The following is a 17985-nucleotide window of genomic DNA, read 5'->3' on the forward strand; positions in this document are numbered from 1 at the left end:
GTAGTAAGGACAGAATGTCAAGTTTAGAATTCTAACACTATTCTTGGCACTTTTCTTGCCCAAACCTTGTAACATTCTTCGTGGGCTTAATCATGACCTTTTCTACTACAGTGTATTTTCACCAGACTTCTACTGAAAACTACTGCCTTATACAAGTAGCATCTTTTCCTATGTTCTAGAGAAATATAATGTACAATGTGGTTGGCTTTAATTGAGAGAAGAATTCCCAAGAGATTTCTTCTAGTCATGGCCATGAATATAAAGGTGAACACACAGATTTAGAGATTAAGTCCTCTAGAATTATACTGTTCATTATTTTCATATTTTTATTCAAACAAGTGACAATAAATGTCACATATGCAAACTTATTCTTTGTGGTTATACTAAGGATCTGATATATCAGATGACAGTGGTATTCTAGAAAGAAAGACCAAAGGAGATATCAAATTTCAAGAGTTACTTGGGGGTCAATTCACCTAAAACCAATGCCCTGTATTCTCCACTGTTCAAAAGGCTTGTAGACAATCCATTGTCTTCCATTTCAACTAGTTGCATGGTCCACTGTGAAGGAGTGAGAAAAGAGCTGTGTGCTTGTTCTTGACCTGTAAAGATTTCATCATGGAAGATTAATACTGATGCTGCTGCTGCCTGTTACTGGTTGTTTCTCTTTGCAGGTGCCAATATCGGTCAGAGAACAGGATTTCAGTGGCAGAGTTGTTGCTATACTGTTATCTCTTCAGAACGGAGGCACAAGGAGAGATGAATGCCACATCGCAAGGAGCAAAGGAGAGAGAGAGAAAGAAATGGTGTCAGGTGGCATGTTGGATGTGATTTTTGTTTTAGTAGAGATTGAGATGACTGCAAATTGTTTAGCTGATTCCTTTGGTCTGCTGCAAAGATACATTTGTGTTGGTGCTGATGATTCTTGACTAATCCTGTTTCAGTTATAAATTGGTTATGTTTTTCCAAAAAAACTTCCAGCACTTATATTCAGGACTTATAAATCTCTCTCTCTCTCTCTGTCTCTCTCCCTCCCTCCCTCTCATGCACACACACAACCCAAAACACATACATTAAGGCCAATCCCTACTAATACTATTTAATATTCCATACTGCTAATCAAATATTTTAAGTCTAGAAGATGACAAAACTTGAAGACTAAATAAAGGGCAACACACATCTGCATGCTGTTCACATCACACACTTGAGTAATCGCAGTGGCAAGACATAGTTAATAGTCCTAATAACTTCCAAAATTCTTATTTCCTCATCATTTTGGGGTACTATGATGGGTAACTTATATCATTTAAATATTAGCTACAGAGAGAATATATTACAAGGACAATGGTTTTTCAGGGATTTATTTTAAAAAGTTATTTGTGTTAATTTAGTAATAATCCTAGAAAAGCATATCCATGTAGTTTCCTTCAATTGCAGAATAATGATCTGACTATACAAACAACCACCTAGCAGAACTCCTCACATCAAAAAGATAAATTCCCATCTAGAATGTATCAAAGACTGGTATATCAAAATATGATCATCCGTGGGCGCCTGGGTGGCTCAGTTGGTCAAGCGACTGCCTTCAGCTCAGGTCACAATCCCGGAGTCCTGGGATCGAGTCCCACATTGGACTCCGGCTTAGCGGGGAGCCTGCTTCTCCCTCTGACCCTATCCCCTCTCATGCTGTTTCTCTCTCTCTGTCAAATAAATAAATAAAATCTTTAAAAAAAAAAAAAAAAAAAAGATCATCCGTAAGAGCTAAAAGGCATAGAATTTGTTAGTTTCCTTAAATCCACAGATTCCACATGTGGCACAAGTACATAAAATGGGGTAGTTAGTAGCCTTGCCTCAAAGAACTAACTTTTTAAAGACAGAAATTTACTCTCGCTGCAACTACAAGCTTTTAGTAAGGGGTAACTGGGTCAGTTTGTACATAATTACTACCAAGGTTATTTTTTAAAAACTGCTTCGGGAATAATTTGTATAGTCTCCACATATTTTATTATATAGCTCTTCTCTGTTCTATTCTTTTAAATCCTTAAGCTACATAAAAGGCAAGATTATGTTAGAGAGTATAGTTTTTATTAAAAATGTTTTTCTCTGTTGACCTTTAAAAATAAATTTAGAGAGAAAACAATATACCAGCTAATAGGAAATATTCTAGCTGATATAATAGTCACTAACAATACTCAAGGAAGGGCACCTGGGTGGCTCAGTTGGTTAAGCGACTGCCTTCGGCTCAGGTCATGATCCTGGAGTCCCTGGATCGAGTCCCGCATCGGGCTCCCTGCTGGGCAGGGAGTCTGCTTCTCCCTCTGACCCTCCCGACCCTCCCCCCTCTCATGTGCGCTCTCTCTCAAATAAATAAATAAATAAAATCTTAAAAAAAAAAAACTCAAGGAAAATAATACGGGAGGGAAAGAGACAAACTTAACTGCTCTCCTTTAACTGCAATGAAAATGAAGCACGTTTCTGAAAAAACAAAAAGCAAACACCGCCACTATTCTAAGACAGATGCAAAGAATGCTGTAAGTGAATTAATTCTTCTGAATACAGTGAATCAACTTGCTATCTCTGTACAACAGAAGAACTGTAGGAATAAGTGTACAGGTACCGCCACTGAAATGGGAGTGGAAAAAGGTTCATGCTTGGCTTTGCCGGCTCCTAGCTTTATTAATTTTGACAACACATAGGGAGATCTTGGCATTCAAAAAGTTAACATTAATATTCACTCCAGAATGGTTAAAATTTCGAAGTCCATAAAATGTAGTATTATGTAATTCTCCTGAAATGGGAATTTGAATCATGCCTCTGTCAGGCAGACTATGGAAATAAATCAATCACTTAGTGAACGAGTAAGCAATGAGTTCATAAACAGAGTAACTGAAAATATTAAAGAATTTTTGATATATTAAAAAAAAAGTGATGCTGCACAGTGATTTTCCTAACCTCAGAAGAGAAAACTAATAAGCCCTTAAGCCCCAGAAACATCTATTTATGTTAGCCACGGACTTACTTTTGGAGGCTTTTGCTTAACTTTCATTCCTTACTCTATCACACTAATAAGCTCTGGATTTATTATATTTCTAACCCTGCAGAATAGTGCAGAATGTGAACTGAACTTTATGATTTATTCAAAGGTAAATACACTTTTTCATACTTCAGTTTACCTATTCAATTATTATGATGATCTTTATAAAATACAAAGCACATCATAAATTATTCATTTCAAGAAAGTAAATAGGCCTTCTAGTCTCATATGTCCAAACAGCATGGGCTTCCTCAATGAAATAAGTTTTCTCTTTTGGTGCCCACAAATTTAACCTAATAATTCTACTGAACTTTAAGCGTTTTTATTAAAGACAGAGAGAGAGCAAGAGTATTCTGGGCTCCAAATCTAAACCCTAAGCTGACACAGTACAGGTTAACTCCTGTGCAGGTACAAGGACCTCAAATATTCATGTATCAGAACCAGCGAATGGGAGAAACTATATAGTTACAAGTTGGGTACAGTTCATGTCAGCTTAATAAACCCAGGAGCATAGGGAGCTGATAAGACAGAGGTGATAACATCTCTTCTCTTAACTGAAGCTTGTTCTCTATGTTGTTAAAAGTGTCCAATCTACTTTTTTAGAAAACAGAATAACCTATTTTAATGGCCTATTTTCCAGGTGTGCTTTAGAATGCCAAATAACGTATTTTTAAAACATGCGACTTAATGCTTATTACTTAATTTTGCCACTCAAAAATTAATATTCAGTGGTAAGCAGGCAACTGCTATTTGTTTGTGCTCTAAGATGACACCACTTAACTCAATTTTGTTCCCTGGTGGTACTACCAACAACTTTCTTTATGATGCATTCATTCTTCTCACCCAAAATAGCCTCTTAGAGGAAAATGTGAGAATTCAAGACATGAGAGCATATTTCAGCGTTAGTAGTTTATCCACTCTCCCAAAATATTCCATGATGTTGGTCAAAGAAAAGTAATATTGTAAACTCGTTAAGAAGATAAAGTTAGAAATCTAGAGCTGCTCAGTAAATCTTGATAAAAGCTGAAAAAAATAAAACAGGAAAAAGATTATGGCGGGGACAGTTATTAGAAAGAATGAGTAAGTACAAAAAAATGGAGAAGTCAAACACAGGGAAAGAGGCTAATATGGAGGTTAGAAGTCAAAGCGTAGTGTTCTACAACAGCTTACAACTGTTTATATAGTATCTAGACATTTAAGTATACCTCACTTTAGAACACCTACAAAGAAGTGTTTCAAAGAAACCGAGTATTTTCAAAGTACCAGGAAAGCTTTAAAATCAACCAAGCACAACCAACTAAAACCAAAAGCAAACCCTTCTCTGAAGCTTTTCAAAAAGTGAAGTATTTTTTGTAATACAAATCAATTCCTAATTTAACTGCTTTATAATTTCAGATTTTATATAACAGGCTTTCATAAAATACGATGCACACATGTAAAATCTCATCACTAAAGAGAGTAATTTAAAATTAACTATTATATGTGAAAATAATAACCCTCCAGTTAAAGTGTCCCATTATCATGAAAGGCTGGTTAGAAAATAATTCATAAATCTTTACAGAGGACATCAAACATAGGTCTAGAGGAGTTGATTATCAAAATAGCTTAGGTGGACACACAAATACCAGTACTAATTCTGTACTACAAAATCCTTCAAGAGTCCCATTACAACTCCATCTGTTACAGAGGATAGATGGAAATTGTCTACTGTATCTCAAAGAACAGGAAAAACTGTAACAAAACAAAATACACTTTAAAAAAAGAACAGAGTAAATCATGTTAGAATTTAGTGTTAAAAGTAGTTTGGGGTTGAAACTTTTCTGAGCAGGGGCAAAGACAGATATGACACAGTTAAAACACACTAATGCAAATTACATATATATATATATATATGTGTGTGTGTGTGTATATATATATATATTTATATTTATCCCTGTAACTGAATGGCAGGGGTCTGAGGCACCTTGATACTATTCCAAAAAACAAAACAGTACACAGTATGATAGCAGCTGCTGCCAGAATGGGCTTTTCTGTCCTCCTCACCCCACCCCAGGAAGACAACTTCACTGAAGTGATCTTTGATTAGTTCACTATCCCAATTTTAGCGATTATTCAGCCTATTAAAAAAATATGTAATGTGACAAAAAGCAGAATAAAAAATTGGGCCAAAGAAAAAGAATTTTACATCTGTCAGGAACTTCATTTTGAGTGGGAAAATCTACTCTATCATTAATTTGAAATGGTTTGAACTAAAAATATGAACTGTAAAAACAATGAACTGATTACAATTTCATAGTTTACAAATCAGTACAAAGCTATACATTATAAAAATTGACTATAACAACACATAGCAACATTTTGATAAACTATATCACTTCATACTATTACTGATGATTAGGCTCTTCTAAATTTGCCCATGTACATACATTAATTGAAACATTTAATCAAGCATTTGATAGCTTAAAAGTTAAGCCAAAGAAACAAGTTTGTTATTAATTTATCCTTATTTCAGTTTATTATAAATGGATACAAACAATATGGAAATTTACATTTCATCTTAAAAATGAAGCATTTTTACAAAAACAGTATTTAAACAGAGTAATCCCAAGACCCTGAATATCTGGCCAGGAGTCACTTCTCCACTATAGGGACATGGTATTATCAGCATCTCAATGTTTGTACGCTGCCACAAGGTAAAGGAATGTTATTTTAATATATTCAACTTAAAAATACCCGTCTTTTTTTGTCTAAACTCTGGGTACTTTCTCTCTTAAGATGACCTCTCCAATAAGAGACTTATAATACAATCTCTCCACAACCTCTGGTAACAAACTAAAAATTGAGCATATGCTTCACATACCTTTTTGAGATGTCCTAGTCTAAGTTTGAAAATTTCTTCCTGTTCATGATATTCTGCCAAAGTCAACCTGTCAAAAATGAGATGTAATTCTAGATATTAAGATTAATAGTTATTATTTCTTATTAACAACCAGCAAAAGAAGATAAATAAGTGGAAATACTACAATGCTGACAACATTTATCCCAAAATAAGCCAAAAGTCCTTTACAATGTTTTTCAGAATATACCTAATACTTACAGGTGGAACAACTAATTCATAAATTCAGCAACTATTTAATGAGTGCTATGTATCAAGTGATGTTCCAGAATTTCAATACTCAGGGTACAATGAAAAAGACATTTTCTCCTTTCATTTTAGTTCGAACTTATACTCTATAATCCCCACTGAGGCAGAAAACAAACAATTTAATAAAGAAGTAAAATAATCCCAAATAACAGTAAGTGTTATGAAGAAAACGAAAATGGGTGGCATGATAATGACATTGTATTACAGTAATTTGTACCAAGTGTTAGGGAGGTGGTTTTGATCTAAACATCAAAAAGACAACTACAAGAGAACCTGGGCGAGTTATGTTCTAGACACAAGCTACAGCAAGTGCAAGGATGCTACGAAGGACTCAGGCTGGCATACTGTAAGAAGAGAAAAAAATGTCAGCATCAAAACAGCCAGAGAGGCTGTGAGTAGTAGGAGAGGCAAGCAGGGGCCAGCTTATGTATGGACTTCCAGACCAAGGAATGAATTCATTTTACTCTAAGAGTACTAGAAAAGTACTGCAAAGAGAGTCCATCCAGTTGGGTACTGGTTTAAAAAAAAGGAAAAATACTAGGAAGTTTTTTTTCTTCTTCCATGTGTTAGTGAGGAAAAGGAATGCTAAACTATCGTCAACACACCAAATTCTTAATAAATACAAACAGACGTAAGACTTTCAATCTTGAAAGTACTTTACGGTTATTTTATTATTCTCAAATATTCATATATAACTTTGAAATGTAACTAGCTTAATATATGTTGAACCATAATAAGACATAAACACTTAATAACATTTCCTGAGAAAAATTATTGTTTTCTGATAAAAGAAGAAAACCACTCTACAATAAAACAACTTCCATTTCATACCCCAATACTGAAAGAACTGCTTTTATCAAGCCTGTTTGTTTACTCATGTGTTCTAGGGGTATTTGGAAAAGCTCCTAACCAGGTAAGATATATTTATGTTTATTCAGGTCTCTCAGCAACATTTAGTATAAATGTTATTCTCCTTTAGCTAGATATTAGTTAAATTTACTAATTCTAAAGAAAGGGTATTAAAAGGAAATAAAAACCTCCAATAAATTTAGTTAGTATTCCACTAGAAACATCTTAAGAGTGAAACATTTAAAATTAAACCTGTCTACTCAGTCTTTTTTTTTTTTTTTAAAGATTTTATTTATTTATTTGAGAGAGAGAATGAGATAGAGAGAGCATGAGAGGGCGGAGGGTCAGAGGGAGAAGCAGACTCCCCGCTGAGCAGGGAGCCCGATGTGGGACTCGATCCCGGGACTCCAGGATCATGACCGGAGCCGAAGGCAGTTGCTTAACCAACTGAGCCACCCAGGCGCCCCCCGTCTACGCAGTCTTAATACAACTGCTGGATTTTATTATACTAAATATAGCAACAGTGGATAGTTGCAGCAGATGCTTCAAGTAAACTTAGAGAAGTGTTACAGTGTGACTGTAGATGGAGTGAAAGGAAAAGGGAAAGGTGATCTTAAAAGGTCTGGAAACTAAAACGGATAAAATCTCAACTAATTCAATAAACAAAAGCTATAGGAATTTTTGGCAATAGCTTCTGGATAGGCATATATACCACCAATGAAAATTTGGTGCAATTTGAGTTTTCTAAAATTTTTGAAATTGCATTCTACTAAGAAGTCTGGCTCTCATGCAAACTTGCAAAGCCCTTACATATGCAGATGGCTGGGAATTTCTGCAATTTGGAGGTAAGCATATTTTGCTGTGTTTAGTTGGTGCAGTTTTCAATAGCAACTATTCCTGTCAATTAAAAATGAATTAATATCTATTCCATGATGATTTAGTTTGTTGAATATTGTTTGGTTAATCTTATAGCATAATATAATGCATATTTGCTATTTAATAGCACTTAGTTCCAGTTGTTAATACGTTTTAAGTTATGGTTCAAATCATCCACATCCCTATAGCTAAAGCAAATGCATAGATACTCCCTCCCCAAATTTTCTTAGTAGAGTGATACTTCTTTATTGATTTAAAAAAACTTTAAACCCCCCCCCCAAAAGGCAAAACTTTAACCACAGAGAATTATTTCATAGATCTACTACTCCTGATATTAAACACATGCAATTCTCACTAAAAACTAATGGTAACTTTCAGCAGCAGCAGAACTATACTTCCTGCATTTTGATTACTACCACTATAACTACTATTAAGCTTTAAATAAATAGTAAAAAATAAATACTGATCACTTTCTCTCTGCTTGGTTTTGAAGCATTAATAAGCAAATTCTGCAGGAAGTACTAAATACTACAATACTCAATTTCTAGGGCAGTGATTATTACTATTTTATGATCCTGGGTATCTAAAAGTAATCTAAAGGAATTTATAATAAACATTCTCTCCGGAAAATTTCACATATACATAACTTTGGGGGTTCACAGCTCTCCGTTTAAGAATTCCTATTCCAGGTTCTTGTCTCACCAATTGAATGCAAACCTCAAAACAGCAAAAGAGACATTTCTTACATTTCTCTGCATTTCCCTATCAGGAAGCATCTGACATATATTAGAGATTTTAAAGATATCTCTGTTGTCTATTTCCATTAATGAAAAGTGTTTTTACATAAAATGTAAAATATCTGAAAATGGAAAAAAAAAAAATTTAGATCAAATTAACCGAGGACAATCCTCTTAAAAAATGAAAAGAGGGGGGCGCCTGGGTGGCTCAGTCGTTAAGCGTCTGCCTTTGGCTCAGGTCACGATCCCAGGGTCCTGGGATCGAGCCCCGCATCGGGCTCCCTGCTCCGTGGGAAGCCTGCTTCTCCCTCTCCCACTCCCCCGGCTTGTGTTCCCTCTCTCGCTGTGTTTCTGTCAAATAAATAAATAAAATCTTTAAAAAAAAAAAAATGAAAAGAGGGACACCTGGATGGCTCAAGTCAGTTAAGCGTTTGCCTTCAGCTCAGGTCATGATCCCAGGGTCCTGGGATCGAGTCCCACCATCGGGCTCCTTTCTCAGCAGGGAGCCTGCTCTCCTTCTGCCTGGCGCTCCCCATGCTTGTGCATTCGCGCGCGCTCTCTCTCTCTCTGACAAATAAATAAACAAAATCTTAAAAAAAAAGAATGAAAAGAGCTAAGGTAGGATTATGTTAATTTTAATGGCATTCAAATGCTACATAATTACTTTTATGATGTGTTTTTAAGACCCTAAAAAAATTCATACTCTTAAGCAAGTCTCAGTTGGTTAGGTTACTTAGCAAATCTTTTATTCACAGATAATGTGAAGGTCAAGTCTAATTCCTCCCTATTTGAATTATACCTGATATTATAGCCTGAATGATTAATATTTTATTGTGTTCAAATATACATATGTGTGCTTATTTAAGGGCATACTAAAGCTCCTAAAGTAGGTTTATATAAAACTTTAAAGATTTTATTTATTTGACAGAGAGAAATAGAGAGTCAGAGAGTACAAGCAGGTGGAGGAGCAGAGGGAGAGAGAGGGAGAAGCAGGCTCCCAGCTGAGCAGGGAGTCCAATGTGGGGCTCAATCCCAGGACCCTGGAATCCTGGGATCCTGACCTGAGCTGAAGGCAGCACCTTAACCGACTGAGCCACCCAAGCGTCCCTATAAAACTTTATTTTAAAAGCCAAGAAATTTAAACCTCAAACATAAGACTTATTATTAACTCATGATAATCTTCCATAATGAGTCTGAATGGATGAGAATTTTATTTTTAATCCAAAGAACTGTTCTACAGTAGTTTGACAGAACTATGAGATGACTGTAACAGAACTAGTACAAATAACAAAACAAGGAATACTCATTTCGAACAAGTCTGATAATCAATTCTTTAAATAAGACATTCTGTTTAAGAAGGAAATTAACCTGAAGTTGCAAAGCTAAGGAATGTAATCTATGGTAAATAAGACTATTACAGGCACTTAAGAAAAAAAATGGCAAGCCCATTTATTTGTACAATTTAGCAGACCTTTACTGAACATTAAGCTATGAGCTATGCATTGAGGATTAGGTTTTTTACATGAGGGACGGTGGGACATGAGACTAGTCTACCTTTGAAAAGCCCTCAAAAAACTAGGAATAGAAGTTCCTCAACATGATATAGGGCATTTATTAAAAACCCACAAATGACATCATACTCAAAGGTGAAAGAATGAAACCTTTCCCCTTAAGATGAGAAATAAGACAATGATGCTTTCACCACTACTATTCAATATTGTGCTGGAAGTCCTACCAGAGGGGTTAAGAAAAAGAAACATAACATCATGCATCAGAATGAGAAAAGAAGTAAAACTATCTCTATTTGCAGATGACATAACCCTAGATGTAAAAATCTCAAAGAATGAAGAAAAAACCACCACCAGAGCTAATAAATCAGCAAAGTGCAGGGTACAAACTCAACCCACAAAAATCAGTTGTGTTTCTATACACCAGCAATGAACAATCTAAAAAGGATATTAAGAATACAATTCCATTTATAATAGAATCCAAAAGAATAAAATACCTACAAATAAATTTAACCCGGAAATGACTTGTACACTAAAAACTACAAAACAGTGCTAAGGAAGTTAATCAAAACTAATTAAATGAAAAGACTTCTATGTTCATGGATTAGTAGACTTAATGTTGTTAATAGGGCAATCCTCTCCAAAGTCATCCATATAGTCAATATAATCCTGATCAAAATACAAATGGTCCATTTTGCTAAAATGGGGAAAAAAATTACAAAACAATATCGAAAAAGAAAAAACAAAGTTACAGGACTCTCACTTATTTCAAAACTTACTACAAAGTTATGGTCATTAAAACAGTTACTACCATAAAGATAGACATATAAGGGGGCGCCTGGGTGGCTCAGTCGGTTAAGCAGCTGCCTTCGACTCGGGTCAGGATCCCAGGCTCCTGGGATCGAGCCCTGCATCGGGCTCCCTGCTTAGCAGAGAGCCTGCTTCTCCCTTTCCCTCTGCCTGCCACTCTACCTACTTGTGCTATCTCTCTGTCAAATAAATACATTTTTTTAAAAAAATCTTAAAGATAGACATATAGGCCAAAGGAACAGAAGGGAGTACAGATATCCATGGCCAGGTGATTTCTGACAAGGTGCCAAGACCATTCAATGGGGAAAAGAATAGTCTCTTCAACAAACAGTGCTGGGACAAATGGATAACCACATGCAAAAGAATGAAGTTGGACCCCTACCTCACTCTATATAAAAAATTAACAAAGGGATCAATAATCTAAATATAAGAACTAAAACTAGAAAACTCTTAGAACACAGCACAGGCGTAAATGTCCTTGAACATGGATTTGGTAAAGGATTCTTAGATTTGACAAAGGATTCTTAGATTTGACACCAAAAGTATGAACAAAAAACAATAAAGTTAACGTCATAAAAATTCAAATCAAATCAAAGGACATTATCAAGAAAGTAACACAATTTATAGAATGGGAGCAAATATCTACATATCATATATCTGACAAGGGTTTAGTATCTAGAATATATAAAGGACTCTTGTAACTCAACAACAAAAAGACAAGCAGCTCAATTAAAAACTGAGCAAAAGACTTCAATTATCTATACAAAGACCAACAAGCACATTAAAAGACATTCAACATTATGAGCCATTCAGAAGTGTAAATCAAAACCACAATGAGATGACACTTTAAAGCTACTAGGATGATTATAATAAAAAAAAACAGAAGACAAAAAGTGTTGCCAAAGATGTGAAGAAATAGGAACTCCTGTCTATTGCTGGCAGAGATGTAAAATATTGCAACTATGAAAAATAGTTTAGCAGTTCTGCAAGAATTTGAACACAGAATTGCCATATAACTTTGCAATTCTATTCCTAGGTATATACTCAAAAAAAAAAAGAAAACATAGGTCGCATTCTATCCAGAGTGTAAAGGACAGTAAGATTGAGATTCACAAAAAGCTGCTCTATTTTTTTTTTTAAAGATTTTATTTATTTATTTGACAGAGAGAGACAGCGAGAACAGGAACACAAGCAGGGGGAGTGGGAGAGGGAGAAGCAGGCTTCCCGCTGAGCAGGGAGAGCCCGATGTGGGACTCGATCCCAGGACCCTGGGATCATGACCTGAACTGAAGGCAGACGCTTAACGACTGAGCCACCCAGGCGCCCTGCTCTATTTTTTTAAAAAAGGGAGGGCATTGCTGGACAACATTTTTTTTTTTTTTTTAAAGATTTTATTTATTCATTTATTTGAGAGAGTGAGGGAGGGAGAGAGAGAGAGAGAGAGAGAGAGCACATGAGAGGGGGGAAGGTCAGAGGGAGAAGCAGACTCCCTTCTGAATAGGGAGTCCGATGCGGGACTCGATCCCGGGACTCCAGGATCATGACCTGAGCCGAAGGCAGTCGCTTAACCAACTGAGCCACCCAGATGCCTGCTGGACAACATTTTTGCTAATACCCCAGAGAGGTGCGAAATGGTCTTTAAAAGATTAAGTGTGCAACTCATAGCCTCCCTCAGCCTTCTCAGAAGAAGCCAGAAACAGCAATGGGATTACCTAGAAAAGAACATGGAGGACCCTCGTATCTAATGGAGTGAATGCCTCTGAGAGAGGGGGGAGATCCATGAGATCTTCTGACAATGTTAAACAGAAACACTGCCAGATTGGGATTTAAAATGGCAGAGAGAGTACAAAATGAAAGGCTGTCAGACCCCCAAAATTCCACAAACAAGAAACAGGCCGACAAAGCTACTCAGCTACATATACATGCTAACCTTAATGAAAAAGAAACCTTTGTGAAAAAGACTCAGAGGAAAGAACTTTGAGTCTAGAAGGCGGAGTCATAGCCATAGAAAATTATTACCAGACCTTGAAACCAAATGGGAGTTTGCCTGGATGGATTTTGAAACTACTTGGGATCAGTGACTCCTTTCGTTGTTGTTGTTTTTTTTTCCCTGCTTTAACAAAATGTCTTTAGTTGTTTTCCTATGCCTGTCCCCACCATCATACTTTGAGAAGAGAGAAGCTGTTTCTTGAGGTTCACAGACTAAGAGGAATTGTATTTTGGGGTGAAATTATACAGGTTCTCACCCATACCTAATTTAGATGAGATGCAGAAAGTTTGAGCTGATGAAATTTTGATGAGATTTTGGATGTTGAGTTGATGCTGTAATTGGGTTGAAATGTAATTGTAATTGGGATGTTGAGTTGATTCTTTTGAGGATGTTGGGATAGGATGAATGTATTCTACATGTGGGAAGGATGTGAATCTTGGCTCAGAGGGGAGACAGGTAGGCAGAATATCAGCTTCCAAAGATACCACATCCTAATCTTTGGAATTTATGAATATGTTACCTTACACAGCAAAAGATTAAGTGGGATTAAGGTTGCTAACTAGCTGACCTTTACGTAAGGTGATTATCCTAGATAATACAGCTATGAGTACAGAGCAAAGAAAAAAACTTATCTGAAGTAAACTAGGAAAAGACACAGAAGAGATAACATCTGAGCCTGATTAAAGAGAAGCAGCAGAGGGAAGCCAGGAAGAACCAGGGCATACAGGGCACCATGGTGACTCAAGTGCACAGCATGTAGATATGAATGCAAAAAGAAAAATCAATGTACAGTATAGATTAAGGAAGTTCTACTAATGCTAAGAGTTTTAATCAAAGATCAATGCCGGAAGCGCCTGGGTGGCTTGGCTAAGTGTCTGAATCCTGGTTTTGGCTCAGGTCATGATCTCAGGGCCGTGGGACTGAGCCCCGCGCATCAGGCTCCGCACTCAGCAGGGAGGCTGCTTGAAATTCTCTCTCCCCCGTCCCCACCCAACCCCTCTCCAAAATAAATCAATAAATCTTAAAAAAAAAAAAAAATCTATGCTGAATTTTGCCTCATGTTTTTTGTTTGGGCATCTATTAATATTATCATATGATCTTTCTCCTTACATGGAAAATTACAGATTTTTTTTAATGTTAAACCAACCCTGCATACCTAAAATAAACCGAACTCGGTCTTGATAAATTATCATTTATATACATATGTTTGGTTGCTAATATTTTAAGATTTTTATATTTGCATTTATAAAATGACATTAGTCTGTAACTTTCCTTCTTTGTATCATCTTGGTTAAATTCTGACACTTAGATTATGCTAGTCTCATGAAATAAGCTGAAGTATTTCTGACTTAGCTATTCTTTAAAAAAAAAAGTTTTTAAAAAGATTGGCACTATTTCTTCCTTAAATGTATATTTCATAAATGAGGTCATCTATACCTAGATTTTTAATTTTTTTAAAGATTTATTTATTTGGGGCGCCTGGGTGGCTCCGTTGGTTAAGTGACTGCCTTTGGCTCAGGTCATGATCCTGGAGTCCCAGGATCGAGTCCCGCATCAGGCTCCCTGCTCAGCGGGGAGCCTGCTTCTCCCTCTGACCCTCCCCCCTCTCATGTGTTCTCTCTCTCTCTCAAATAAATAAATAAAATCTTAAAAAAAAAAAAAAGATTTATTTATTTATTTTAGAGAGAGAGCAAGAGCAAGAGGGAGAGAGAAACTTTAGCAGACTCCTCGCTGAGCTTGGAGCCTACCGTGGGGCTAGATCCCACAACCCTGAGATCAAGAAACCAAGAGTCAGATGCTCAACCAACTGCACCATCCACGGGCCCCTGGATTTGTAATTTTTTAATTACAGATTCAATTTCTTTAATAATTACAGAACTACTTAGACTTCTGTTTCTTCTAGTGTCAATTGTTAAGTTAGATTTTTTTAGAAATCTATCCATTTCACAAAAATTTTTCAAGTTTAAGCCATTTATGTTCTTTTGTTTTCCTGTATCTATAGACTTTGTGGTAATATACTTTTCATTCCTAATAATGGTTGTCTTCTCTCTTTTTCAATTTTATTAGTTTTGTTTTGTTTTGGAATAAAACACATTTTTTGGATTGACTGATTCTCTGTATTGTATATGTTTATTTCCTGTATCATTAATTTCTGCTTTTTCCTTTTCCTTTTTTGGTTAATTCTACTGCTCATCTTCTAACATACTGAAATAGTTTATAAAGTTTTAGTTTTTCTTCTTTTCATATATATGTACATAAGGTTATACATTTCCCCCGGATACTGGTCAGATTTATCTCACAAATTTTGCTACATGGCACTTTCATTATTACTCATCTAAAAATATTTTTCTCATTTCCATTCAGATTTTTTTACTACTTTATTTTTAGTGATTTCTAGTCTAATTCCACTGTGGTCAGAGAACATATTCTATGATTCTAATCCTGTAAGTTTCACCCATGAGTTCAACCAAATATTTAAGAAACACTGCCAGTCCTATACAAACTCTTTTAATCTTTTGAAATTTGTGGAGACTTGCTTTATGACTAACATGATAAATTTTTATAAAAGCCCATGCTTAAAAAAGAACACATATTCTATAGATGTTAGGGGTATTCTGTGTCAAGTTTGTCCATCCCACTGAAATCTTCTATACCCATATTGTGTGTCCTGTTTTTTTATTGTTTTATTTTTATCTGTATGTTCAATTACCAAGAAATGTGTGTGTTGAAATCTATTATGACTTGTGAAATCTATTATGACTATTATTAAAGTACTGTCAATTTTTCACTTATCCTGAGGCCATATTATTATATGCACACAAATTTAGAATTACTATATGTTCCTGGCGATTTGAGCCATTTATAGTTATGAAATAACCACTTTATTTCTTATAATTTTTTTGCCTTAAATTTTACTGTGTCTCATATAATACAGCTTTCTTTGGTTGGCATTTACCTGGAATATTTTTTTCTTAACTTATAGTCCCAATTTATCTTTTTCTTTTCCTTTGGCTACTTTCAAAAATTTCTCTTTGCCTTGATTTTTCTGAAATTTCATTATGATGTGTCTAGGTATTTCTTTTTATTCATCCTACTTGGAATTCTCTCGCCTCTGTGAGTCTACATATTGATCTTATTCATCTGCTTAAAATATTCTCAGTTACTTAATCTTCAAATATTGCTTCTGCTCCATTCAAGATGGTTCTTCTATGGTCAGGCGACTTGTCTAGTAATAATTTTAAGTCAAAAGATAGTAAGATACCTTCAAATAATCACCAACCTAAAACTCTAAAACCAGTAAAAGCCATTTTGAGAATGAAGGCAAAATAAAGTTAGTTTCATACCAAGAAAAAAATGAAAGGTGTCACTACGAATAGACTGACACTAAAAAGAAAAATTTTCTAAAGGGTTTTCTTGGGCAGAAAGATCTTACTATGTAAAAAAATCAAAGCTGTAAGAATAAATGAAGAGCAAAAAAATGGTAAATATGTTAAGTAACATTTAGATCAACACAGACTATACTAGACAAAGATGTCTTTACATAGGGGTGTGTCTGACAGAGAGAGAGAGAATCAAATACACAAAAACTGAGCAACCTAATAAGAAAAAGGGACAGATGAGGCAGGATAAATCAACAACATAAAGACCAGATTTAAGCCCCAATAAATAAATACATGAAGTGAAAATAGATTAAATGCTCCAATGAAAGATTTTTCAGACATGATTTTTTAAAAAATCAATTACACATGTCAAAATCCATAAAATGTATACGACACCAAAGGTGAATTTTAATGTGCACTATAAACTCTGGGTGATAATGATGTGCCAATGCACATTCATCAATTGTAACAAATATACCCCTCTGGTGCAGGATATTCATAGTGGTGGAAGTTGTGTGTGGGGACAGGGAGTGTATGTGAACTCTCTGTACTTTCTGCTCAATTTTGCTATACACTAAAACGGCTCTAAAAATAAATTTTCTTAATTAAAAAGTCTATTATATTATTTACAAGAGAAGTAATCCACTAAATAACTTTATGGTATGTAAAATATACTCCTGAGTTAAAATTAAAGCTTTAATGAGAAAACACAGTGACCTCTAAAACTTCCTTAATACAAAATAGAAGGTAAAATATTACTGTTTACTTTGCAAGCATCCTCTGTGAGACATGAAATACATAAATAAAATCAAAACATGATTTAAAATATATTTAACATGAGGTCAAAATCTTGATTAAAATTAATTACAATTAACACAGGGTCATTTAGACATCCATAGGTAATATTATCTATGCAAATTACTCTGAATAAAAGAAGTATATGTGACTAAAATTAGAAACTACTACCTAAAAAACCTGACCGAATCTTGCTAGTAGTTAAAAATTAGTTAAGAGCCAGGAACCATGCAAGTACTTTAACATGCATTACCTCGTATCATCTTTTCAACACTATGATATATGTACTTTGACAAATGAGGAAATGGAGGCTCAAAAAAGTAAAACAGATTACCAAAAACAACAACCTGAAAGAGTCAAGGATGGATTCCACATCTGTCTGTCTACAACTCTTAAAGTCCTAACCACTCCATAGTAGTAACTTCATTTTCTATGTTAATTTCTTGATAGAAAAAAAATTAAAGATTTACGGTTTCTAATTATACTAGATGTTCTGCACATATACTAGATGCTCTAGTTACCACCAAACAGTGATTCAGAAGGAATTTTTAGAAGACAGTTGCAGAGAACAGCCACTAAAATATAATAATATATAAATCAAAGTGCTTCTGGAGTGCCTGGGTGGCTCAGTTGGTTGAACATCCAACTCTTGATTTCAGCTCAGGTCATGTTCTCAGGGTCCTGGGATCGATCCCCCCATCGATCAAGACTCCCGCAGCGGATTTTCTCTCTCCTCTCCCTCTGCCCCTCCCTTTCCCTGCTCTCATGCACGCTCCCTCCTCTAATAAATCAATTTTTTTTAAAAAGTGCTTCTATGGCTTTTTTCCCTATTTAAATCTGCATTTGTATAAAGATATAGTC

General features: G+C 35.3%; 1 protein-coding gene across 3 annotated transcripts in view; it reads right to left on the bottom strand.

Moving 5' to 3' along the window:
- The window catches only part of TLK1 (tousled like kinase 1), a 160383-nt gene that overhangs the window by 29834 nt on the left and 112564 nt on the right, over positions 1 to 17985 (bottom strand). For all 3 annotated transcript variants that reach the window (XM_064586672.1, XM_045868642.3, XM_045868644.3), the window contains one exon: positions 5895 to 5961. In XM_064586672.1, coding sequence (XP_064442742.1) covers positions 5895 to 5961 — 67 coding nt within the window. The remainder of the gene's footprint in view (positions 1 to 5894; positions 5962 to 17985) is intronic.

This window comes from Mirounga angustirostris, unplaced genomic scaffold (assembly GCF_029215605.1).
Source record: "Mirounga angustirostris isolate CCGP_5_RB_7025 unplaced genomic scaffold, mMirAng1.0.hap1 SCAF_3, whole genome shotgun sequence".
NCBI lineage: Eukaryota > Metazoa > Chordata > Mammalia > Carnivora > Phocidae > Mirounga > Mirounga angustirostris.